Source organism: Magnolia sinica, chromosome 6 (assembly GCF_029962835.1).
Source record: "Magnolia sinica isolate HGM2019 chromosome 6, MsV1, whole genome shotgun sequence".
In the NCBI taxonomy this organism is placed as follows: domain Eukaryota; kingdom Viridiplantae; phylum Streptophyta; class Magnoliopsida; order Magnoliales; family Magnoliaceae; genus Magnolia; species Magnolia sinica.
In genome coordinates this window covers 102,426,920-102,452,729 of record NC_080578.1, presented here as the reverse complement: position 1 = coordinate 102,452,729, position 25,810 = coordinate 102,426,920, and the positions used below count along the sequence as shown (strand labels likewise).

General features: G+C 39.2%; 2 protein-coding genes across 2 annotated transcripts; both read right to left on the bottom strand.

The window, feature by feature from the left end:
- Nucleotides 1-1,952: 1,952 nt before the first annotated feature.
- LOC131249328 (probable carboxylesterase 8) lies at nucleotides 1,953-25,590 on the bottom strand. Its single transcript, XM_058250013.1, has 2 exons — nucleotides 24,507-25,590; nucleotides 1,953-2,215 (listed from the first exon to the last, which is right to left on the bottom strand). Exon 1 carries the CDS (start codon nucleotides 25,544-25,546, stop codon nucleotides 24,563-24,565), a length of 984 nt encoding a protein of 327 aa, XP_058105996.1. The 5' UTR covers nucleotides 25,547-25,590; the 3' UTR covers nucleotides 1,953-2,215; nucleotides 24,507-24,562.
- LOC131249329 (probable carboxylesterase 8) lies at nucleotides 4,621-5,623 on the bottom strand. Its single transcript, XM_058250014.1, has one exon. The coding sequence runs from the start codon at nucleotides 5,612-5,614 to the stop codon at nucleotides 4,631-4,633; it is 984 nt and encodes a 327-aa protein (XP_058105997.1). The 5' UTR covers nucleotides 5,615-5,623; the 3' UTR covers nucleotides 4,621-4,630.
- Nucleotides 25,591-25,810: the final 220 nt, after the last annotated feature.

Genomic DNA, 25,810 nt, shown 5'->3' with positions numbered 1-25,810 from the left:
GCATGCAATTATTGTCCCAAGCCCTTATTAATTCATCTATGATCTAAGAATGTTTTTAGTCCATCCATCTAGGTGGACTGCAAAATAAATGTGCGATAATACTCCCCCACAACTATCACATCCATTGTAGCAACTACTGCAGCTACAAAAGTACTAAACTCCTCATCAGACCATTCCCCATGTTCCATAGTATGTTGATAATTAGTACAAATCAGACACATAAAAAAAATATATCAACAATGACTAATTATTTATTTAACTGTTATACTCTAACATAATACATTAGATGATTTGTTTTATTGTGCCAGTAAAATTCATCACTTTGACCTCCACAAATCATATGTTTCTTTCAGCCCTAAAATATATTCAGATAGTGGTCCAAGAGCATAAGTATGCTAACCAGGGAATTTGTAAATGTGTAAATAAAGCCATGCCAATTCAAAGTCACAAGTCATTTTCAATTCCACCGCATGTATATCTTCAAAAGATGGCATGAACATTTAGTAAGATATAAAATATTAAAAATAAAAAAAAAAGAGTTGAAAGAGAGAGGCGAAGACAAAATCTCATACACAGTAATAAGTTCTATCAAATTAGTGGGCACCCAAGGCATAAATAACAACCACTAAAAATATGAATTCAATCAATATCAATATAGCACAACCACTAAAAGTATGCATTCAATCACTATCAATATAGCACAACCACTAAAAATATGAATTCAATCACTATCAACATAGCACAACCACTAAAATCACTATCAATATAGCACAACCACTGAAAGTATGCATTCAATCACTAGAAGTTCCTATGCAAGGATTCTGGGTGAGGCTCAATGTGATGTTTGTGAGAAATCCAACTCATCCATCCATTTTTTGAGCTCATTATAGGACATGCAACCAAAAATAAAGTGGACCCAAAACTCAAATGGGCCACACGAGAGGAAACAATGGGGATTTAGTGACCATCATTAAAACATTTATATAGCCACAAAATTTTTGTATCAGCGTAAGTTTTTGTGTTTTCATTTTATCTCAATGAAAATAACCTTATAAATGGTTTGGATGGCATATAAACATCAAGGTGGAGCCTAGGAAGGTTTCAATGGTAAGCATTCTTTTTCCCATTGTTTCATCTCCAATTGCTCATATGAGTTTTGGATCCTCTTCATTTTTTGTCTTGTGTCCTAAGATAAGCTCTAAAAGTGGATGGACGAGTTGAATTTTTTACAAAACATCGCAGCAAGCCTCACCCAGAATCCTTGCACAGGAACTTGGTGAGAAAAGGCCTTCCGGGTTATCCGGGTCCCTATCAATATAGCATTTCCACTCAAAATATGCATTCCATCACTATCAATATAGCGCCATTCAACTGTTACCCACCTTGATGAATGATACCACCTTGATGAATCTGTATCATATCTGTGCTGCCTATGTTTTTTTTTCATCTCATTTAAATAAGTTGTCCCAAAACTTAAGCAGATCTAAATTCCAGGTGGACCACACCACTGAAAAAAATAATGAATGACCATTAAAAACTTTTTGCCGGCCATGAAAGTTTTGATCAAGCTAATATTTTTATTTTTCCTTCATCCCTTTTTAATTGACCTTATCAACAAATTGGATGACAAATAAACATTACCGATATGCTTACAATGGGCTTTTAGGAAATTTTCAATGGTGAGTATTCAACCATCACTGTTTCTTGTGGTGCAGTCCACCTGAGATTTGAATGTGCTTAATGTTTGGGACCACATCCTAAAATCGGTTAGAAAAACAAACAGATTAATGGATATACAACATATCATCAAGGCGGGCCCTACGGTAGAGGTAATACCCTCTAAGCTATTACCAGGTAACACATAATACATACCTGTTTGAATCATGATTGTATATGTATTATAGTGCATCTTGGGAAAAACAAACTAACCAGGGAATTCCAATGCATTCTAATTATAGAAATCCAAATTAGGTTATTGAATTCCAAGTGCATTTCAGTTACAAGTCAGCTCTAAATTCCAATCCACAATAATTGTAATTCGAACCTTATAACACTCCAAATACAAGCTCCCACACATGCCTCAGCTGATCCACTCGTTGCAGGTAACATACTTTATAATGAATATCGGCCAGTAGATATCTTCCTAGATTGTTGCTTGTTCTTACACAGGAATGGCCCGCTTGAAAAGCAGACCGTCCTGATTTTCGGGCGACTACTCTCATCTGAAACCATAAGGCGCATGTTATGAACAGTTCAGATGTGTGACACACGTGCCAGGTTGGCACGTGCAGAGGGGTGCACGTGGGCAACCAAATTGAAGCAGATTGCAAGTAAACTCCGTAGGGTCCACTGTGATTTATGTATTTTATCCAGTCCGTCCATCTATTTTACCCGATAATTTTAAGACTTAGAGCTAAAAAATTGAGCAAATCCAAAGCTAAGTAGACCATGCCATAAGAAAAAAGTGTGAATTGAATATCTATCATTGAAAATTCCACAGGGACTCCTCGCAAGGCACTAGATGAGATTAGGAGGGATAGAATTGCATTTGGTTGCATGAAAATTTCACCCCACATTTGAGGAGGATGAGAAATGTTAAGATTAGGTGGGATGGAATTGCATTTCGTCCCATGTGAGATTTTTCATAGATTTCGAAATCTACTACACATGTGGACCTCACATTGACACATGCTTTTATCCATAGCATCCATCCATATCCATATACACTATTTACACATGCTTTTATCCATAGCATCCATCCATATCCATATACACTATTTACACGTGACATTCCGCTTATATATATATATTTATTTATATATATATATATATATATATATATATATATATATATATATATATATTGCATACATGTACCACGCCAAGTACTGTCATCCAATAGCTAAAATACCTTGGTATTTCCAGACATGTAGTCATTTTGCAATAGGGATGTTAATCCCATTAGTACAATTCAATACCATTTTATTATAGGGACTGCAACGTTTGTGTGATCTTACAAAGAGATTTGATGACAAATAAACATTACACATCATAATGGGCTCTAAGAAAGTTTCAAATCATTATTCCCACTGTTTATTGTGGTGTGGCCCATTTAAGCTTTGCATATACTTCAATTTTCGACTCAACCCATAAAATAAGCTGTTAAAACGGATGGACAGCGTGGATGAACCCCGTACATTCACAGTAAGCCAACAGAGATTACTCAGTACGTAGTTCGATTTCCAACTAGACAACTCATAGACGGTCTATTAGATGTAGAGGTGGGCATTTTTGAACCGATTCGGTGGATCCGACCCGATCAGACCCGATCCGATCCGTTCCAAACAGAACCGACGGCCTGGATCGGGTAGGATCAGGTAAGATCATTTAGATCCGACTAGTTTTCGGATCGAGATCGGATAGTGGTTAATCCGGACCGTTCCGATCCGAAAACCCGATCCGAATAGATCCGGACCGTTCCGATCCGGCCAGATCTGGAGTAAAAAATAATATTTTTACTTTTTCTTATGGTGTGGTCCACTTGAGCTTTGAATATTCATCAATTTTGGGTTCAACAGCTAAAATAATCTGAAAAAACAAATGGACGGCGTGGATACACCACATGCATTCACGGTGGGCCCCAACAGAATTCACTCAGATATGAGAATGGGTTACTTGCACGGCACGTCAACAGGCAGGGAACAACTGTTTACTTGCTTTACACGTCAATACGGTAGGTTGTGAGAGTATGTATTAAAGTGGTTTAACCAAGTTACTTGGGCCCCACCATGATGTATGTTATGTATCCAACCTTCCATCCGTTTAGAGATATCATTTCAGGGCAATATCCAAAGAATGAATGAAATCCAAAGCTCCAATAGACCCCAATATAGAAAGTTTTCTGGACAGTGATGCCCACTATTAAAAACTTTTAAAGGCTATAAAAGTTTTAGATTAACCTGGTATTTGTGTTTTCCCTTATTTCTTTATTTTTCAACTTTTGAATAGGTTGGATTTCAAATAAACATTACAGTGGGCCTTAGGATAGTTTCAACGGTGGGAATCATTCTCCCCACTTTTTTCTGTGATGTGGTCTGCTACAGATTTTTATCTACATCATTATTTGGCTCATGCCCTAAAATGATATCTCAAAATTGATCGACGGTATGGATGTAACACATACAGCGTAGTGGAGCCCACAGAACTTGGTGACGTTACTTCAGTAGCCTGCCCGATGGGACAACACATGCAGCATGCATTTATACAAATTTTTTATAGTCATGTGGGGCCCACCTTGATGTATATACGTTATCTAAGCCGTTCATCCATTTTGACATATCAATTTAGGCGTTGAACAAAAACTTATCATACATTGAAGATTAAAGTGGACCACACCATATGAAATGATCCGAAAAGTGTCCAACCCGATCCGACTCGGTTTCCCTCACCGAGTCAGACTCGGATCGGGTCAAATAAATCAAGCATCGAATCTGTCCGAGTCCAGTGACCTGGACTCGGTCTCGGATCGGATCGATTTCGGGTCCACCTGTTAGAATTTTGGATCTGACCGGGTTAGGCTAAATCCGGTCCGACCCGGACCGTTGCCCAGCTCATTTAGATGCAGGGAGACTCATCGCCCACCGTTGACTGACGAAATGAAATCCTGGACGTCCGTCAAGAAGGCCAGGGTCTCCTGCGGATCAAAGAACTCAACGCCATGATACCCTCCCTCACGGAACCGGCTCACCACGTCGACCCCACGCCCCTCCAGCATCCTCACGAGAGAGTGCTCGCGGTCCACGAGCGGGTCCCCGCCGTACACCCTCACCAAGCACGGCGGTAGCGACCCGACCCGATCGTGGTGGGACCCGGGCGTAATCGGGTTGCAGAACTCGTGGTCCCTGTTTGCCCCACCCGGCAATGCCAGTTGCCACATCAGGTCGTTGGCATGGAGGGGTGCGATTCGATCCTGGGCCAACCTCAGCTCCGATTCTGTCCTCTGCTCCCCACCGAAGCAGGGCTCGTTCAGGATCACTCCAGCGATCTTGAACGGAGGGTCCAGATCCAACGCCAGCAGGGCCGCGTGGTAGGCGATGTTACCGCCGGAGCTGCTACCCATGAGAAAACAACGGGAGAAATCGGCGAGATCGGGTGTCATCCACGTGTCGCGGTGGAGATTGGAGATGGCCTGGTCTCGGACCCAACGGACGGCATCGATAGCATCATCGTACGCGGCGGGGAGACGGTACTCGGGCGCGAGTCGGTACTCGACCGAGAGAACGATGGCGGGCACGTGAGTGGCCATGCGCTCGCATGACGCGTGGAAGGGAGCAGATGCAGCGCTGTGGCGGATGAAAGCGCCACCGTGGAAGTCGATGATGATGGGAAGATGGGCCGTTGGTGTCGAAAAATGGGGGCGAAATATCCGAATCCACGTCTTCTTGGAAGGATTGAGAGTTACGTCTTTGGATAAAACGTGGTGGGGTTGTTCGGCTTCAGCTCGTGGAGGACATAAAGGGAAGATGGTGGTTCGGGTGAGTGTACCGTCTGGATTTAAAACGACCTGGAAAACGGCGTAGGGATCGTCCGTGATCGAACTCCCAGTATCTGCCATCTCTCTCCCTCTCTCAAGGACGCGTCCAATAAATGGAGTGGGATAATTGCAAACACCTCCCACTTGGTTATAAATGGAGTGGGATAGTTGCAAACACCTCCCTCTTGGTTTGGATTATTTAAATAAATATATTGAAATAATTATAAATACCTCCATCTCAGTTTAGATTATTGCTAATACCTGCCTCTGACTTTGGTATGCAGCTTTGGTTTGGATCATCCAAAACCATTTGACCCAACCCAAGTTTAGCTCTGGTTGTCCTCAAGTCAGTTGAACAAACTTGAGCCAGGTTAGATCAGGTTGGGAATATCCGATGTAAATGGGTTCATTGGGTTGGGTTGATTATAGATGACTTCAGGTTGAAGTTTAATAACTTGGGTTGAAATTTGGATAATTGGGAGGTTTAATATCCTATGTTATGCCATGGTCAAAACACTGGACAAATTAGGTACTACCCCACAACCACTTAACTAGATATAGATGGTCCTAATAAAGGCTCCATAGGAGCCACCTTGATATACGTGTCTTATCTATGTTGTCCATTTATTTTGACGTATCATGTTAGGGTATGAGCCCCAACAGAAGGTAGATCTAAGGCTCAAGTGGACCACACCTTGGGAAACAATGGGGATGGAACTTGAAAATCTTATGAGGGCAATGGAAGTTTTGAATCAAGTTGAAAATTTTGTTTTCCATTCATTCAGGACTAGTGGCGCCCTTATGTTAACCGCAGGTTGGTTGGCAAATAATGCTCTAGTTTTAATTAGGAGTGATCTAATATGGGGTATCTAGATTGGGTAGTTAAATAAAATATAAGTACAGTGATATAATCATATCTAATACCTTGTTAAAATAAGGACTTACAATCTCTCCAAACCTAATGAACTAATGCCCGACACTTGATTATAAACATTATGTCTTAAAGTATGAAGTAACATTGCTAGTTGTTCCTCCATAGTCATATACTCTACATCGGTTAGGATATTCATGTCCTTAAGAATGCACCATAGTTGGAAAAAAGTTGCATTGCTCATTCTCAATCACGGCATGCAATTATTGTCCCAAGCCCTCATTAATTCATCTATGATCTAAGAATGTTTATAGTCCATCCATCTAGGTGGACTGCAAAATAAATGCATGCAATAATACTCCCCCGCAGCTATCACAACCATTGTAGCAACTACTGCAGCTACAAAAGTACTAAGCTCCTCATCAGACCATTCCCCATGTTCCATAGTATGTTGATAATTAGTACAAATCAGACACACACACACACACACACACATATATATATATATATATATATATATATGTGTGTGTGTGTGTGTGTGTGTGTGTGTGTGTGTGTGTGTGTGGCCCACTTGAATTTTGGATCCTCCTCATTTTGTCCTAAAATGATATCTAAAAACGAATGGACGAGTTGGATTTCACACAAAGATCACAGTGGGCCCCACACAGAATCCTTTCCCGAATCTCCATGGGAAAGGCTCTAGTAGGAAATCCGCATCGCTGGGTTTGGGAAACGTACTGGCTACTCCCCCGCAACCGGCCAATGGCGGGTGGTCGGTGTTATGTGCGTCCACCATGCTGTATGTGTTTCATCTATGTTGTCTATAAGTTTTTCTAGATCGTTTTATGGTAATGAGACCAAAAATGGGGTATATCACAATCTCAAATGGTCCACATTACACGAAACAGTGTTGTTGAATGGGCGTCGACCATTAAATTTTTTTTGGGGGCCATAAAAGTTTTGGATCAAGTTGATCTTTGTTTTTTTCCTTCATATGGGTCTGTATGACCTAATCAACAGATTGGATGTCAAATAAACAGTACAGTGGGCCTTAGGATGATTTTAACTGTGAGCATCACTCTCCACACTTTTTTCTATGGTGGGGTCCACTAGAGCTTTTGATCTGCCTCATTCTTTGGATAATGCCATAATATGATCTCTCAAAATGGATGAACGTTGTGGATATAATACATACATCATGTTGGGACCCACATAACTTGGTGATGTGACTTCAGCTACTCAACCTCTCATTAGGTAACCCGCGTCCCACTTCGAGATGGAAGCAAATTGGCTGGTGTACCACACACCAGCTATTTAGCTGGTGTATTAACGTCAAGAAGTTTTGTGGGTCCCATCATGAGGTATGAGGTATGTATTATATCCAAAACGTTCATCCATTTGGCAAGCTCGTCTTAAGGCTTAAGCCTAAAGATAAGACAGATGCAAAGATCAAGTGGAACACACTGCAAAAAGTAGTTGAGGATTGAACGTCTATCATTGAAACCCTTTTGGGGTCACAAAAAATTCTGATCAATATGAAATTTGTTTTTCCTCTTCATCTATGTATTTATGATCTTATTAACAAATTGGATGGAAAATAAAAGTTATATAGGCCCTACGAATTTTTTAACAATGAAAATCATTGTCGTCACTGCTATTTTTGGTGTGGTCCATTTGAGCTTTGGATATGACTCACTTTTTGTTTAATGATCTAAATTGATCTCGAAAAATGGATGAAAGGTGTGGATATAATAAATAATCATTGTGGGGCCATGTAACTTTGATCTCCTTTGAACCGTTCGTGCAACTCGGAGCTCAAGGCGTGTCGGCACTTGTCTTCATGCGACACGCATTTACACTAGCTATATAGCTGGTGTGTAGTACACCAGTCAATCCGCTTCCCTCCTAGACGGAATGGGATTGTTCAGCTTATTGAGTAAACTATGTGAGGTCGACCATGATTTATGTAGTTTATCTTCTCTGTCCATCCATTTTCACAGATAATTTTATGGCTTCATCGCAAAAATGAAGTATATACAATGTTCAAATGGACCACATCACATGAAACAGTTGAATTGAACTTCTATTGTTGAAAATTTCTTAGGGGCCACATAAGTTTTGGATCAAGCTTATATTTTTGTTTTCCGTTCATCTATGTATGTATGATCTTATGAACAGGTTGGATGGCATATAAACATCACTATGGGGCCTAACAAGGTTTTAACAGTGGAAATCATTATCCCCACTTTTTCCCAGGCATGATGGGCTTAATCTTTGGATATGCTTTAATTTTGGGCTCAACCTCTTAAATTAGATGGAAAATTGGATGGACGGCATAGATGAAACACATACATCATGGTGAGGCCCACATAGCACCGACCACCTGCCATTGACCTGTGTCGGGGGAATAGCCAGTCGTTTCCCAAACTCAAAACCTAGGGACGCGATTTCCCTTTCCCATCGAGATCACCGGAAGAATTTTGTGTGGGTCCCATCATGATCTTTGTGTGAAATCCAATCCGTCCATTTGCTTTTAAATATCATTTTAGGAGATTGTACAAAAAATGAGGTGGATCCAAAATTCAAGTGGGCCCTACACAGAATCCTAGCACATGATATTCCAACAACGAAAGGCTCGCACGTAAACTCCTTGTGGCCCCATAAAATTTTAACCATCCACCGAATAACGGGATGCCGGCACTCGACCTTAAAGAAGGTGTGTGTGTGTGTGTGTGTAAGTGAATGATATCCTCTATGAATTTGGTCAGTTGATTACAATCCCATGGTCCACTGATTTTTGTAGGTTGGCCCACCTAAGTCTGTTCAACCTTGGGTCACCTAAGTCTGTTCAACAAACAGCACCAAGCTTGGCCCACCTAAGTCTGTTCAAGCTTGGGTCAGTTCGTTGGGTGTGCCCATCATGCATGATATGTTACAAAAATGACTTGAAATCTAAATGGGCCGCATTGGGACATACTCTGGCAGTTCTCGTGGTCTCTTAGCCACGGGCTTAAACTTTTGGCTAGGCTGCGTCCTTTGGCCCAGTATTCCAACCTGAGCGTTGGCTGAAGTGGGCCAGGCTTGTAGCTCAAGGGCCTAGCCCGCACCAATGGCAGCCCCAGAGGAAGGAATGGTAAGGATTGTCTCAATTTTATCAATCATGGTTGATCTAAGACAGCCTACTATGTGAATGGTCCGAATCCCTATTCACCATTGACCCTTCCCCATTGACGGTGATGATATAAACGGGGAGTTGCCAGGGACTCGGATTGCCTAGTGTATCAGACAACACCTACTGGAATGCTATGTGGGCCCACCATGATGTGTGTGTTTTATTCACGCAGTCCATCTATTTTGCCAGCTCCTTCAAGGGCATGGGTTCATCGGATCACTCTCGAGTGAACCACACCAGAGGAAACTGTGGTGATTACGTATGGTACACTTGAAATTTGGATCTACCTTATTTTTTAGCATGAGCTTTCAAAATCAATAGGTGGCGTGGATGAATTATTGACAGGTTAGATAGCAAAAATGGCTGCTGATGTGAATGTTTATTTTTCATCCAACCTGTTCATAAGGTCACACGGACCTGTATAAAGAGGAAAAACAAATATCATATTGATCCAAATCACTACAAGAAATCCCACCTTTAGCGACGAAAATTTTCATCACCAAAAGCCAAATTTTCATAGCTAAAAACTTTTAGCGACAAAAATTTTCGTCGCTAAAAGGCCGATGCAAGAGGTTTTTATCGACGAAAAATTTGAATCATTGGCAAAGGCAAGCTTTTTACCGACGAATATTTCGCTAAAAAAACTTTTAGCGATGAATATTTTCGTCGCTAAAAAATGAATGTTAAACTTTTACCGATGATAGTTTTCGTCGCTAAAAATAATTACAAAACTTTTAAAAATATTTGCAAAACTTTTGGCTACGGAAATTTTCGTCGCTAAAAATAATTACAAAACTTTTAGTGACGAAAATTTTCGTCAGTAAAAAATATTTGCAAAACTTTTAGCGATGAAAATTTTCGTCGCTAAAAAATATTTACAAAACTTTTAGCGACAAAAATTTTCATCGCTAAAAATAATTACATAACTAATTTTCGTCACTAAAAAATATTTGCAAAACTTTTAACTACAAAATTTTTTGTAACTAAAAATAATTACAAAACTTTTAGCGACGAAAATCTTTGTCGCTAAAAAATATTTGCAAAACTTTTAGCTACGAAAATTTTCGTCACTAAAGATAATTACAAAACTTTTAATAATGAAAATTTTCGTCACTAAAAAATATTTGCAAAACTTTTAGCTATGAAAACTTTCGTCGCTAAAAAGTCTCTTTTTTTAAAAAAATCTAGCACAAAATTCCTGATATACACCTGTTATAATATATTTCATCATATTCATCCTGATATACAACTGTTATATAATATATTTCATCATATTCACATTCACATCCATCTAAACCCAAACTAGTAAATCCATCCAAACACAAATAATCTTATCCACATCACATTCATTCACGCATAAATACATATAAGCTTAACATCATAAAAAAAATACCCTAAACCTAAACCTTAACCTAAACCTAAAGCCTATAACCTAAAGCTAAAGCATATAACCTATAACCTAAACCTAAACCTAAAACCTAAACCTAAACCTAAACTATAACCAATAAGTTTAGGTTTAGGAAATCGGGTTCGGGATCGGGTTTAGGTTTGGGTTTTCAAGTTTAGGTTTAGGTTTAGGTTAGGGAGTTGAGATTAGGATTAGGTGTAGGTTTAGGTTTAGGTTTAGGGATTTGAGAATACGTTAAGGTTTAGGTTTAGGAAATCGGGTTCGGGTTATAGGTTTAGGTTTATGTTCGGTTATAGGTTAAGGTTTAGGAAATTGAGTTTAGGTAATAGGTTTAGGTTATAAGTTAAGGTTATAGGTTATAGGTTAAGTTTTAGGTTTAGGTTAAGGTTATATAAGTTTAGGTTTAGGTTATATGTTTTGAGATTTGAGAATAGGTTTAGGTTAAGGTTATAAGTTTAGGTTTAAGAAATCGGGTTCAGGTTTGGGATCGGGTTTAGGTTTGGGTTTTCAAGTTTAGGTTTAGGTTTATGTTAGGGAGTTGAGATTAGGATTAGGTGTAGGTTTAGGTTTAGGGATTTGAGAATACGTTAAGGTTTAGGTTTAGGAAATCGGGTTCGGGTTATAGGTTTAAGTTTAGGTTAGGTTATAGGTTAAGGTTTAGGAAATTGAGTTTAGGTTATAAGTTAAGGTTATAGGTTAAGGTTTAGGTTATAAGTTAAGTTTTAGGTTTAGGTTAAGGTTATATAAGTTTAGGTTTAGGTTATAGGTTTTGAGATTTGAGAATAGGTTTAAGTTAAGGTTATAAGTTTAAGTTTAGGAAATCAGGTTCGGGTTTGGAATCGGGTTTAAGTTTGTGTTTTCAAGTTTAGGTTTAGGTTTAGGTTTAGGTTAGGGAGTTGAGATTAGGATTAGGTGTACGTTTAGGTTTAGGGATTTGAGAATACGTTAAGGTTTACGTTTAGGAAATCGGGTTCGGGTTCGAGATCGGGTTTACATTTGGGTTTTAGGTTTAGGTTTAAGCTATAGGATATAAGTGTAGGTTTAGGTTATAGGTTATAGGTTTAGGTTATAAGTATAGGTTTAGGTTATAAGAATAGGTTTGGGTTTAGGTTTTATGTTCAGGTTAAGGTTATAGGTTTAGGTTTAAGTTATAAGTGTAGGTTATAGGTTTAGGTTTAGGTTAGGTTATAGGTTAAGGTTTAGGGAATTGAGTTTAGGTTATAGGTTTAGGTTCAGGGATTTGAGAATACATTAAGGTTTAGGTTTAGGAAATCAGGTTCGGGTTCGAGATCGGGTTTACGTTTGGATTTTAGGTTTAGGTTTAGGTTTAGGTTATAGGTTATAAGTGTAGGTTTGGGTTTAGGTTATAGGTTATAGCATTAGGTTATAGGTTTAGGTTTAAGTTAAGGTTTAGGTTTATAGGTTTTGGGGTTTGAGAATAGGTTTAAGTTATAAGTATAGGTTTAGGTTAGGGTGTAGGTTAAGGTTTAGGGAATTGAGTTTAAGTTATAGGTTTAGGTTATAAGTTATAGGTTTTTGGTTAAGGTTTAGGTTATAATTATACGTTTTGGGATTTGAGAATAGGTTTAGGTTATAAGTATAAGTTTAGGTTAGGTTATAGGTTAAGGTTTAGGGAATTGACTTTCGGTTATAGGTTCGGGTTATAGGTTATAGATTTAGGTTAAGGTTTAGGTTTAAGTTATAAGTTTTTGAATTTGAGAATAGGTTTAGGTTATAAGTATAGGTTTAAGTTAGGGTGTAGGTTAAGGTTTAGGGAATTGAGTTTAGGTTATAGGTTATAGGTTTTTAGTTAAGGTTTAGGTTATAGTTATAGGTTTTGGGATTTGAGAATAGGTTTAGGTTACAAGTATAGGTTTAGGTTAGGTTATAGGTTAAGGTTTAGGGAATTGAGTTTTGGTTATAGGTTCAGGTTATAGGTTATATGTTTAGGTTAAGGTTTAGGTTTAAGTTATAGGTTTTTGAATTTTAGAATAGGTTTAGGTTATAAGTATAGGTTTAGGTTAGGGTGTAGGTTAAAGTTTAGGGAATTGAGTTTAAGTTATAGGTTTAAGTTATAGGTTATAGGTTTTTGGTTAAGGTTTAAGTTATAGTTATAGGTTTTGGGATTTGAGAATAGGTTTAAGTTATAAGTATAGGTTTAGGTTAGGTTATAGGTTAAGGTTTAGGGAATTGAGTTTAGGTTGTAGGTTTTAGGATTTGAGAATAGGTTTAGGTTATAAGTATAAGTTTAGGTTAGGTTATAGGTTAAGGTTTAGGGAATTGAGTTTAGGTTATAGGTTCAGGTTATAGGTTATATGTTTAGGTTTAACTTATAAGTTTTTGGATTTGAGAATAGATTTAGGTTATAAGTATAGGTTTAGGTTAGGGCGTAGGTTAAGGTTTAGGGAATTGAGTTTAGGTTATAGGTTATAGGTTTTTGTTTAAGGTTTATGTTATAGTTATAGGTTTTGGGATTTGAGAATAGGTTTAGGTTATAAGTATAGGTTTAGATTATATTATAGGTTAAGGTTTAGGGAATTAAGTTTAGGTTATAGGTTTTGGGATTTGAGAATAGGTTTAGGTTAGGTTGTAGGTTAGAGTTTAGGGAATTGAGTTTAGGTTATAGGTTATAGGTTATAGGTTTAGGTTAAGGTTTAGGTTATAATTATAGGGTTTGGGATTTGAGAATAGGTTTAGGTTATAGGTTAAGGGTGTGGTCCCTGCAAGTATAGATAAAAAGACGACCTGTCCAAATGGTCAAGCCACTCCAATGTTGTCCATAGGAAATGGACAGCTTCATCATGGTCATAAAAGTGGTTCACACCTTTCAGGGACCCCCGCTCAACATCCGGATAGCTCCGACGCACATCCGGGTCTACTCCATCAATTTCGAGTAAATACAGATATAAACATGACCTATCCAAATGGTCAGGCCACTCCAATGCTGTCTATAGGAAATGAATAGCTTCATCATGGTCATAACAGCGGTTCTCACATTCTAGGGACCTCCGCTCAACATCCGGATAGCTCTGACGCACATTCGGGTCTGCTCATTTAAATAAAATGGATTATTAAGATCGTTTAGATAAAATGAGGTCCAATCAACAATCTGACCCGGAGGATTCTATTAGCATTGTTGACGGCACCTCGAATCTTGTTTTAGGCTTAGAAATTCAAAATTAGATACAAAAATTAGAAAAACCAAAGAAACTTAAGAAAGATAGTCAAAGTCGCTGTGAATGAGCACAAATATGCACCTACATATGAATTCTGAAAAGCTATTGTATATCACAAAAAATAATAATAATAATAATAATAAATAAATAAATAAATAAAAAATCTTTGCATTTGGATATTCAACAAAATGGGTTAGAATGAATTCAGTTGCCTAATTCATGGAAACCTTGCGTTTGGATATTCAACAAAATTGAATTGTAATAATTCAATTCAGTTCAATAAACTCAGATTTCTGAGAAAGATTTAATGATTTTAAATCCATAGTTTTCTGGAAAAGGTCCATTTCCTGGACGTCAAATTCAAAGGGGAAAGTAAGATGGTTAATATTACTTTTCACAGTGCAAAGTTTTAGTTATGTCTCTTCTTTACCTTCCATTTTCTTTTTAATAAGAAAATCCATATTTACTAGTATTCCCATTTTTCTATTTTTCAAAAGAATGAGTTCGGACTCCGAAAGCGTCGGCTCCAGCACTCGTACTTTCAACCCAAACCCTAACCAAGGACTCCAAAATTACCAAGTACTCATAAAAATTCATTGCAAGCATTTTCTGTCTATGTGCATGACGACCATACTGTTAAAATCAATCCTCTTATCTTCATTTACAGAAACTAGTGGATGAAAAATTATGTGTAACATACAGAGCTGGTTCAGCCACTTATGCAATTAAGGAAGGTTCAAAATGGCCAGATTTCCACATCAAGCATCAGTTGCATACATATGATACAGAAGGACAAAAGTATCACCTTCAACATGACTGTCAAAAAAGTTTCCTCACCAAAAATTCAGATCACAAACCATCATGGCATGTGTCCAATTTTTGTGGAAGCAAAAAGTAAATGATTGATACACATTGTGCACAAGATGACCAACCTTGTATACAAATGTCATCTCCGTCCTTATACATTGTGCACAAGATGACCAACCTTGCATACAAAGGTCATTTTCTTAGCTTAATCCAGGGATGCTAGAGACAACTGAGAAAGATCTCCAAGGAACCTCATGAGCCTCCCCACACCTCAAATTGCATATGATCTCCAAGGAACCTCATGAGCCTCCCCACACCTCAAATTGCATATGATCTCCAAGGAACCTCATGAGCCTCCCCTTGTAGAAGCTCTGGCTGGACCTCATTCGTTCGTGTCTATAGGAGATTGGAAAATGTGTATGGTGACAATGACAACCAGGGGTAACAAAAAGTTTTGCTAAGGCACCTTGCAATTCTCATAAGTAGCTTTGACAATCTCCTTATTCAGCAATCTTGAATTAACTTTCTCCAAGAACTTTAAGTACAACTCAGGAAAATTAGCTTTAATCCATACACTTTCTTTTCGTTTTTCTCTTTAATTTTGGTTCTTTCTTTCTGTTTTCTGATTTTAGTGTTTTGGCTAATGTGAAACTAGAGTGGAAGTCTTTTGAAAATGTTATGGATTCATGTGTTCGTTCATGCAGCATTTGATCAGGCTCCTGAACCAAATAAAGTTTAAGACTGATATGGCTGCCTTCAATGAAGAGTTTCTTTTCTACATGATCTCATTACATACTGTTCACTCCCCAAGTATAGGGTTGTGATGTAGTAATAAACTCGGTAAGACCGAGGTCGAATCCCAAAGGACTGATACCTGTACGTTATCTGAAACTAAGTAGAACTAGAACTAAACTAAGATGTGATCTAAACCAAATAAAATTTAGGGAATAATTGTGGAATAATTATCTAAAATTTAAGTAATTCAGAGGAAGGAAACTAGGGATTCAGAGGATCCACTTGTAGGGATCAGGGAGATCTTATGCCTGCATCAAGAATTATGGAATTTAAGCTGAACTTACTTGATCTGGTTTTCAAAAGATGAAAGGTATATAAATTAGAATGGATTCCATCACTAAACCATACCCAGGAGACAAAGTTAACAACGAAATTAAACTAATCACCAACCAATCAACATGCTATGAAGGTTAGGAAGGGTACCATCATCCTACCATGCCCAGGAGACGATGGTGAACAACAGGGCTCCTTAACGTCATAAAAAAAGGGGGAAAATGAAATATTCAAAGCCATTGCAGGCCCATTGTAATTTCAGTCACAATAGACCATTAAAGACTAAACACATTCCTTCCATAATCAACTAAAAAAAAAATTAGTTCATGAGTTTACATTAAAAGCATAGAATAGAATCTCCCATCTCGCTACAGGCTTCACCTCTTAGCCCTAGCTAAGAGGTTCAGCCAAGAATGGACATGCTTAGGCTGAATTCAACATAAATAAGAGAAGAAGAAGAAAAGAAAAAGAGAAAACCAAGCCTGCCAACGTTGCTCATGTGCAGCTCTCCATCCGTCAGGCCAAGCCCCAACTCTCCTCCTTCCAATGCCTCTTTCCCTGCTCCACGTCCAGCCCCAAACCGTGCTCACGTCCCGCCCAAAGCCTCCTCCCTTCCTTCCTTCACTACCAGCTTCTCTCTCCACTTCCTGTCCCAGCCAAAAAACGATCCTCCTTTAATCTCCCTCCCCATGTTCTCTCTCTTCCTTTCTTATAGGTGGTCGTTCGTGCATGGAGAAGCGCTGGAGCCTGCATACAGCAACCTCCAGTCCTGCGTATCCAGCTAGTCAGTTTACACCACTGACTCTCTTTCGCAGTCAGCGAGAAACATGCGCAGAGGACCCGTGTTCAACCACGTTTAACACCATAGCCGATCTGTTTCGAACATCTAATCCATTCGCACTTCTTGGTGATGGTCAATTGCCTTAGGGGAAGGATTTGGGCGGCTAGGATCGTCAGTCCGATCCTCACCCAGATTGCAAAACGGCTCGGATCTCTCGGTTGCGCGTAACAGAGCCTGCGCACTTCTTGCGCTGTGTTGTCGGTGGAGTCCATGATCGAGTTCTGTAACGAAATCCAGTCCGTCCATTCGATTTCCCACGAAAAAACCTTCAGAGATGGGTGATTTTGGATCAAGTTAGGTGTGGCCCATTGAATTGTAACCTAGCCGTCCATCCTGCGTTCAACGGCTAGGATTTTACCATGGATTGAATGATATGAAAATATCACCTAGGTGAGGTTAATAACCCTCCTCTGTACACAATGAACGGTCCAGATTGATGATTTTGATGAGAAATGGGCCCCACTGCACGGAACCGACGAACGGTGCAAGGACGCTGTGTCCGTTCTTGAAATGGAGAAGAGAGAATCGGTCAGCGTGCGCTGACCGACTTTGAAAAGTTCAGTGCACGGCTAGTGCACTTGTGTACCGTGCACATGTGCTGCACATGAGGTCCCATGGAGATTTCGTGAGAAATCCGCTCCGTCCATCCGTTTTGTCAACTCATTTAACGCGTTGATACCAATTTTGAAGCATATCCAGATAGCAGGTGAGCCCCAAATCAAGGGTTTATGGGCTGATCTGTCCGTTGGGACACTTGTACAGGGATTGAACGGATGAAATTTGACATGTATGGTTAATTTATGGTCCTCGGTCGATGTATGAATCTTCGAGCTGAACGGATGGTAGGAACCCTGTGATCTTGCATTCTGGATGTCTTTCGAGCCACTTGAGCTTCAGTTTCTCGATTTTCTTGAATCCCTGATGTGTAAATCCATCGCTCTTGGTCTCTTGGGGTCCGTCGCTTGCCTTGGTAATTTCAGAACGTTAAATCCATACTTTGAGTACCTTTTCCCAGTCCAGGCTCGTAAATATGCCCTGTAACACAAACACGATTTAAATCGAGCCGTTAAGCAGTATCATGTTTGAAAATCCAGGCAATAATAGGGTCTGATATGCAATATTTGACCCTCAACGCATACCATATGTTTTGATAGAATGCATGCCGTATATATAAGAGCTATCATGCAAAGGCTTATCCCCATCGTTGGATGGCATGCATGCTAGAAATCCGAACCATTCATTAGGTAGCCCACACTATATATGAACATGACTTGGACCAATATAAACAGTTCAAAATTCAAGCCAGAGAAAGCCCAGGCCTAACCAATATGATATTTAAATAATTGAATCTGCAAAAAAAGAAAAGAGTTCAACGGTGATTGAACGTCTACCATTGAAAAATTTTGGGAGGCCACTGAAGTTTTGGATCAAGTTGATATTTTAGTTTTCCCTTCATCCATGTATTTGTCATCTATTGAACAAGTTGGATGACAAATAAAAATCATTGTAAGCCATAGGAAGATTTCAACGGTGGAAATCATTATTCCCACTATTTCCTGTGGTATGGTCCACTTGAGCTTTAGATATGCTTTAATTTTGGGCTCAACCAATAAAATGATATGGACAAATGGATTGATAGTGTGGATAAAACACTTACATCACTGTGGGCTAAAAATGAAGCATATCCAAAGCTCAAATGGACCACACTACCGGAAAGAGTGTGAATTGAACATCTACCATTGAAAATTTCATGGGGGCCACAAAAGTTTTAGATCAATCTGATATTTGTGTTTTCATTTCATCCATGTCTTTGTGATATTACGAACAGGTTGAATGACAAATAAGCATCACCGTAGGCCATAGAAAGGTTTCAATGGTGGAAACATTATTCCCACGATTTCCTATGGAAAAAATGAGTTATATCTCAATCTCAAGTGGACCACATTATAAGAAACAGTGTTTAATGAACATTGACCATTAAAAACATTTTGGGGGCCATAAAAGTTTTGGATCAAGTTGATATTTATTTTTTCCCTTCATCTGGGTATTTATGACCTAATCAATAGATTGGATGTCAAATAAACAGTACATTAGGCCTTAGGAGGATTTTAAAAGTGAATATCCAATCATTATTTTTTTCCTGTGGTGTGGTCCACCTAAGATTTATATCCCTATAATTTTTTTTGTAAATTACTAAAATGATCTGTAAAAATGGATGAACGGAATGGATGAAACACATACATCATGGTGGGCCCCACGGAGCACCGACCACCAGCCATGGGGCTAGTGTCAGGGGGAGTAGCCAATCCGTCTCCTAGTTTTTAATTAAGTCTTGTGGGGCCCACCGTGATGTATGTTATTTATCCACTCTGTCCATTCATTTTAACGGATTATTTTAATAGTTGATCCAAAAAAGGAGTCAGATCTGTGTGGCCTACCATGATGTATGTATTATATCAACACTGTCCATTCATTTGGAGAGATCATTTTATGGGATGATCAAAAAAACGAATCAGATCCAAATCTCAAGTGGCCCCACCACCGAAAATAGTGGGGATAGTGACACCCACCGTTGAGACTTTCCTAGGGCCACTATGGTGTTTATTTGAGATCTAACCTGTTAAAAAGTTAAAAAAAGACATGGATGAAGAGAAAAATCAAATATCAGCTTGATCTAAGACTTCTGTAGCCCTCTGAAATTTTTTATTAGTAAGCGTTCAATCCCCACATTTTTTTTATGGCGGATTAACTTGAGATTTTAATCTGCCTCATTCTTTGACCCATGCCCTGAAATGATCTATATAGATGAATTTTTGTGGTGGACATTATTGTGGAACTATATATATAGGCCCCACCTAAATGACTACAACTATGACCCCTGTTTCCTGTGGTGTGGTCCACCAAAGTCTCATATCTGCCTCCTCTTTGGTATCATAACCTAAAATGATCTGTCAAAATAGATGGACAGAGTGGAGGTGTAGGATTTGCACGCTGTTTGGCAAGTTACCCCAACACCAGTGGTCCATGAGTCAAAGTTCTATAGGCTACGATGATGTATGTGTTTTATCCACATCGTCCATCCATTTTTCTGTATAAAGTTAGGGCATAAGCTCAAAAATGAGTTAGATTAAAATCTCAAGTGGACCACACCGCAGGAAAACAATGATGATCGAACGTCAACATTTAAAAACTTCTCATGGCTTACTGTAATGTTTATTACTCATCTAGCATGTTGATAACATCACAGGCATGGATGAAAGGAAAAAACATATAACAGCATGATCCATAATTTTTGTGGCCCCAAAAGGTTTCCATAATTTTCCAGAGATTTGGATCAGCCCTATTTTTGGCCTTATGGGCTAAAATAAGTTGGCAAAATGGATGGACAAGGTAAATAAGACATACACATAATTGATGGGCTGGATTTGTGAACCACATTTCGGTGGGCCCAAAAAATAAATCTTTCAATTTTTTCAAAAATTGTTTACAGCCTTTAGCGATAAAAATTTTCGTAGCTAAAAGTCTCATCCACGTTTTTTAGCTACAAAAATTTTTGTATATAAAAGTAAACCTTTCGAATGTTTTGAAAAATTGTTTACAGCCTTTAGCGACGAATATTTTCGTTGCTAAAAGTCTCATCCACATTTTTTAGCTACGAAAATTTTCATAGTTAAAAGTAAACCTTTCGAATTTTTTGAAAAATTGTTTACCGCCTTTTTTGTCGCTAAAAGTCTCATCCGCGTTTTTTAGATACGAAAATTTTCGTAGCTAAAAGTCTCATCCACGTTTTTTAGCTACGGAATTTTCGTAGCTAAAAGTAAACCTTTCGTTTTCTTTGACAAATTGTTTAAAGCGTTTAGCAACGAAAATATTCGTAGCTACAAGTCTCATCCACGTTTTTTAGCTACGGAAATTTTCGTAGCTAAAAGTAATCTTTGAGAAATTGTTTAAAGCGTTTAGCAACGAAAATTTTCGTAGCTAAAAGTCTCATCAACGAAAATTTTCGTAGCTAAAAGTCTCATCAGCAGCGAAAATATTCATCAGTAAAAGTCTCATCCACGTTTTTTAGCTACGAAAAGTTTCGTAGCTAAAAATAATGAAAAATTGTTTACCGCCTTTAGCGACGAAAATATTTATCGTAATTGTTTACAGCCTTTAGCGACGAAAATATTCGTAGCTAAAAGTCTCATCCACGTTTTTTTAGCTCCGAAACTTTTCGTAGCTAAAAGTAAACCTTTCGAATTTTTTGAAAAATTGTTTACAGCCTTTAGTGACGAAAATTTTTATCGCTAAAAGTCTCATTCAAGTTTTCATAGGTACAAGTAAGCGACGAAAATTTTTGTCGCTAAAAGTCTCATTCATGTTTTCATAGCTACAAGTAAATCTTTCGATTTATGTGAAAAATTGTTTACAGCCTTTAGCGACGAAAATTTACGTAGCAAAAAGTTTCATCCATGTTTTTTAGCTACAAAAATTTTCATAGCTAAAAGTAAACCTTTCGATTTTTTTGAAAATTTGTTTACAGCCTTTACCAATGAAAATTTTCGTCACTAAAAGTCTCATCCACGTTTTTTAACTACGAAAATTTTCGTAGCTAAAAGTAACTTACTGAAAACAACCTTTAGCGATGAAAATTTTCGTTGGTAAAGGTGACTTTTAGCTACGAATTTATAATTTTGTCGCTAAAAGAAGTTTCGTCGCTAAAAACCCTCTTTCTTGTAGTGTAAACTTCTAACCCCAATAGGGTTTCAGTGGTAGCCGTTCAATCCCCACTGCTTTTTGTAGTGTGGTCCACTTAATCTTTGGATTTGTCTTCTTTCATAACACATACCTTATGATGGGACCCACAAAACTTGGTGATGTCAACACACCAGATAGGTCGGTGGTTTGTGGTACTCCAGCCAATCCGCTTCCAAGGCTGGAGCTCTCAGGGGCCACCATGGTGTATGGGTTTTATACACACAATCCATCCCTCTTTCTATATAATTTTAGTGCATAAGCCCAAAAATAAGGCAGATCTAAGCTCAGGTGGAACACACAAAGGAGATTAAACGCTTAGCATTAAAATTTTCATAAGGCCACATAAGTTTTGGATCGAGCTGGTTATTTCCTGTTACATTCATCCATGTCTATGTGACATTGCAGATAGGTTGGATGGGAAATAAGGGCGTGTTTGGACGGGCCCATCCCATGGGATTAGATTATATTAGGGTGGATGGCATGTAATGATGGCTGCGTCAGTGGATTGCCGGCATGCCATATCCAAGGAATCTACCACCGAGTATGTTTGGCCCGCCTGGCCAATCCCGAGATTATGCCCGGCCAATCCCTTCCAATCCGTCCACCCAAACATGTCCCGGACAAAATAGATGGGATTAGGAGGGATTGGGTGGATTTCAAGGTAATGATGGTGATGTCAGTGGATTGCTCCAATCCAGGCAGAAGTTCAATGTGCTTGTTTGGCATGCTCACAGCCAATCTTGGGATTGCTCCTTCCAATCTCTTCCAATACAATCTAATCCCATCCAGTCTGCCCAGCCAAACAAGCCCTAAACGTGACGGTAGCCCTAACAAAGTTTTATAGAAAAAGAAAAAACTATAAAAGAAAGTCACAACGAAAAATATAACATGCATTACCAAACATTCATATTTCTTTGAAGTATCTGTCCCTGGTAATGGATAAATTGTCTGAAGGGTGAGATCAAATGATTATTGAACCCGATGTAACAACTGCCCACAAAATGTATTGTATAGAACTCCAAAATACATAAGCTAATAGTTCGGGTCATTTCAGCCCTACAATATATTCAAATAGTGGTCCAAGAGCATAAGTATGCTAACCAAGAGGGGAAATTGTAAATATGTAAATAAGGCCATGCCCATTCAAAGTTACGAGTCATTTTCAATTCCACTGCATGTATATCTTTAAAAGATCACATAAACATTTGGTAAGATATAAAATATAGCAACCACAGTAATAAGTTCTGTAAATAAAAGTGGGCACCCAAGGCATAAATAACAACCACTAAAAATATGAATTTAATCACTATCAATATAGCTCAACCACTAAAAGTATGCATTCAATCACTACCAATATAGCAGGATCACTAAAAATATGAATTCAATCACTATCAATAATATAGCACAACCACTAAAAATAAGCATTCAATCACTATCAATATAGCACAACCACTAAAAATATGCATTCAATCACTATCAATATGGCACAACAACTAATAACCATTATCAACATAGCATATGTAAGCATCATTGAAAGCAGTATATATATGTCTGTTTCTAAGGAAGCCGATTAATTGTTACCAATAGCAGCTTAGTGGGTGTTATCTTAGCATTGGGGCCCCACCTTGATGAATGTGTTTCGTATCCATGCTGCCTATTTTTATTTTTATTTTTTCCATTTTATTTAATGACATTATCCCAAAACTTAAGCAAATCTAAATCTCGGATGGACCACACCACCGAAAAAAGTGGTGAATGACCATTAAAAGCTTTTTGTAGACCACAAGTTTTGATCAAGCTAATATTTGTATTTTCCCTTCATCCCATTCTGATTGACCTTACCAATAAGTTCGACGATAAATAAACATTACACAGTGGACTTTGGGAAGTTTTTAACTGTGAGTGTTCAATCATCACTATTTTTCGTGGTACAGTTCACCTGAGATTTGGATGTGCTTAATATTTGGGACAATGCCTTAAAATGAGTTAGAAAAATAAACGTACAGAGTGGATATACAACATATCATCAAGACAGGCCCTACTGTAGAGTTAACACCCACTAAGCTATTACCCGGGCAACACTTAATCGGGCTTGCATGTATTACAGTGCATCCTTGGGAAAAACAGACTGCTTAAGGAATTCTGATGCATTATAATTACAGCAATCCAAGTTAAGTTTTTGAATTAAGTACATTTCAGTTACAAGCTCAATTGAAGATTTCAATCCAAACTAATTTTATGATAATTGTGATTTGAACTATATTACACTCCAAATACAAACTCTCCTGCATGCCTTGGCTGGTCCACTCATGCAGAATAATACTCTTTATTTTGAATATGGGCCAGTAGCTGTCTTCCTAGATTGTCGATTGTTCTTACATAGGAATGTTGCGCTTGATGAGCGGATCGTCCTGATTTTTGGGCCGACCGTTGTCTGCATCGCCGAGGCTCATGTTATGAACGGATAAGTGCACATGAGCAACCAGCCTGCAGCAGATTGCAAGTAAACTCTGTGGGCCCACTGTGATTTATGTATTTTATCCAACTCTGTCCATTCATTTTACCAGATAATTTTAGTACTGAGCTCAAAAAATGAAACAAATCCAAAGCTAAGTAGACCATGCTACAAGAAAATTTGTGAATTGAAAATTCCTTAGGAGCCACAAAAGTTTAGGATCAGGCTGATATTTGTGTTTCAACTATACCATGTTTGTGTGATCTTATACAGTGATTGGATGACAAATAAACATCACATATCATTAAAGGCCCTAAGAAAGTTTCAATGAAATCATTATTCCCACCGTTTCCTGTGGTGTGGCCCACTTGAGTTTGGATATGCTTCAATTTTCGGCTCAATCCCTAAAATGATATGGAAAAACGGATAAACCACTTACATTCACAGTGGGCCAACAGAGATTACTCAGTACGCAGTCCATGTAGGGAGACTCATCGCCCACTGTTGACTGACGAGATGAAATCGTGGACGTCCGTCAAGAAGGCCGGGGTCTCCTGCGGATCAAAGAACTCAACGGCATGATACCCTTCCTCACGGAACCGGCTCAGCACGTGGACCCCACGCCCTTCAAGCATCCTCACGAGCGAGCGCTGGCGGTCCACGAGCGGGTCCCCGCCGTACCCCCTCACCAAGCACGGCGGTAGCGACCCGACCCGATCGTGGTGGGACCCGGGCGTAATCGGGTTGCAGAACTCGTGGTCCCTGTGGGCCCCACCGGGCAATGCTAATTGCCACATCAGGTCGTTGACATTGAGGGGCAGGATTCGATCCTGGGCCATCTTCAACTCAGATTCCGTCCTCTGCTCCCCACCGAAGTAGGGCTCGTTCAGGATCAGTCCAGCGATCTTGAATGGAGGGTCCAGATCCAACGCCCGCAGGGCCGCGTGGTAGGCGATGTTACCGCCGGCGCTGCTGCCCATGAGGAAACAACGGGAGAAATCGGCGAGATCGGGTGTCATCCACGTGTCGCGGTGGAGATCGGAGATGGCCTGGTCTCGGACCCAACGGACGGCATCGATCGCATCATCGTAAGCGGCGGGGAGACGGTACTCGGGCGCGAGACGGTACTCGACCGCGACGAAGATTGCGGGCACGTGACGAGCCGCGCGCTCCAATAAAGCATGTAAGGGGGCAGATGCAGCGCTGTGGAGGATGAAACCGCCACCGTGGAAGTCGATGATGATGGGAAGAGGGGTCGTTGGTGTCGAAAAATGGGGTCGAAATATCCGAATCCACGTCTTCTTGGAAGGATTGAGAGGTACGTCTTTGGAGAAAACGTGGTGGGGTTGTTCGGCTTCAGCTCGTGGATGAGATAAAGGGAAGATGGTGGGCCGGGTGAGTGAACCGTCTGGATTTAAAACGATCTGGAGGACGGCGTAAGGATCGTCCGTGATCGAACTCTCACTCTCTCCCATCTCTCTCCGTCTCTCTCTCTCTCGGTTTGCGTCCAATAAATGGAGTGGGATAATTGCAAACGCCTGCCCCTTGGTTTGGATTATTTGAATAAATATATTGGAATAATTATAAATACCTCCACCTTAGTTTAGATTATTGCAAATACCTGCCTCTGACTTTGGCCGGCAGCTTTGGTTTGGATAATCCAAAACCAAGTTTAACTCTGGTTGTCCTCAAGTTAGGTTGAGGTTGGAATATGAACCCAATTTGAATTTGGGTTGGGC

What these genes read in the sequence shown, in the direction of transcription:
- LOC131249328 (XM_058250013.1), bottom strand. Translation starts at nt 25,546, where the DNA reads ATGGGAGAGAGTGAGAGTTCGATCACGGACGATCCTTACGCCGTCCTC.
- LOC131249329 (XM_058250014.1), bottom strand. Translation starts at nt 5,614, where the DNA reads ATGGCAGATACTGGGAGTTCGATCACGGACGATCCCTACGCCGTTTTC.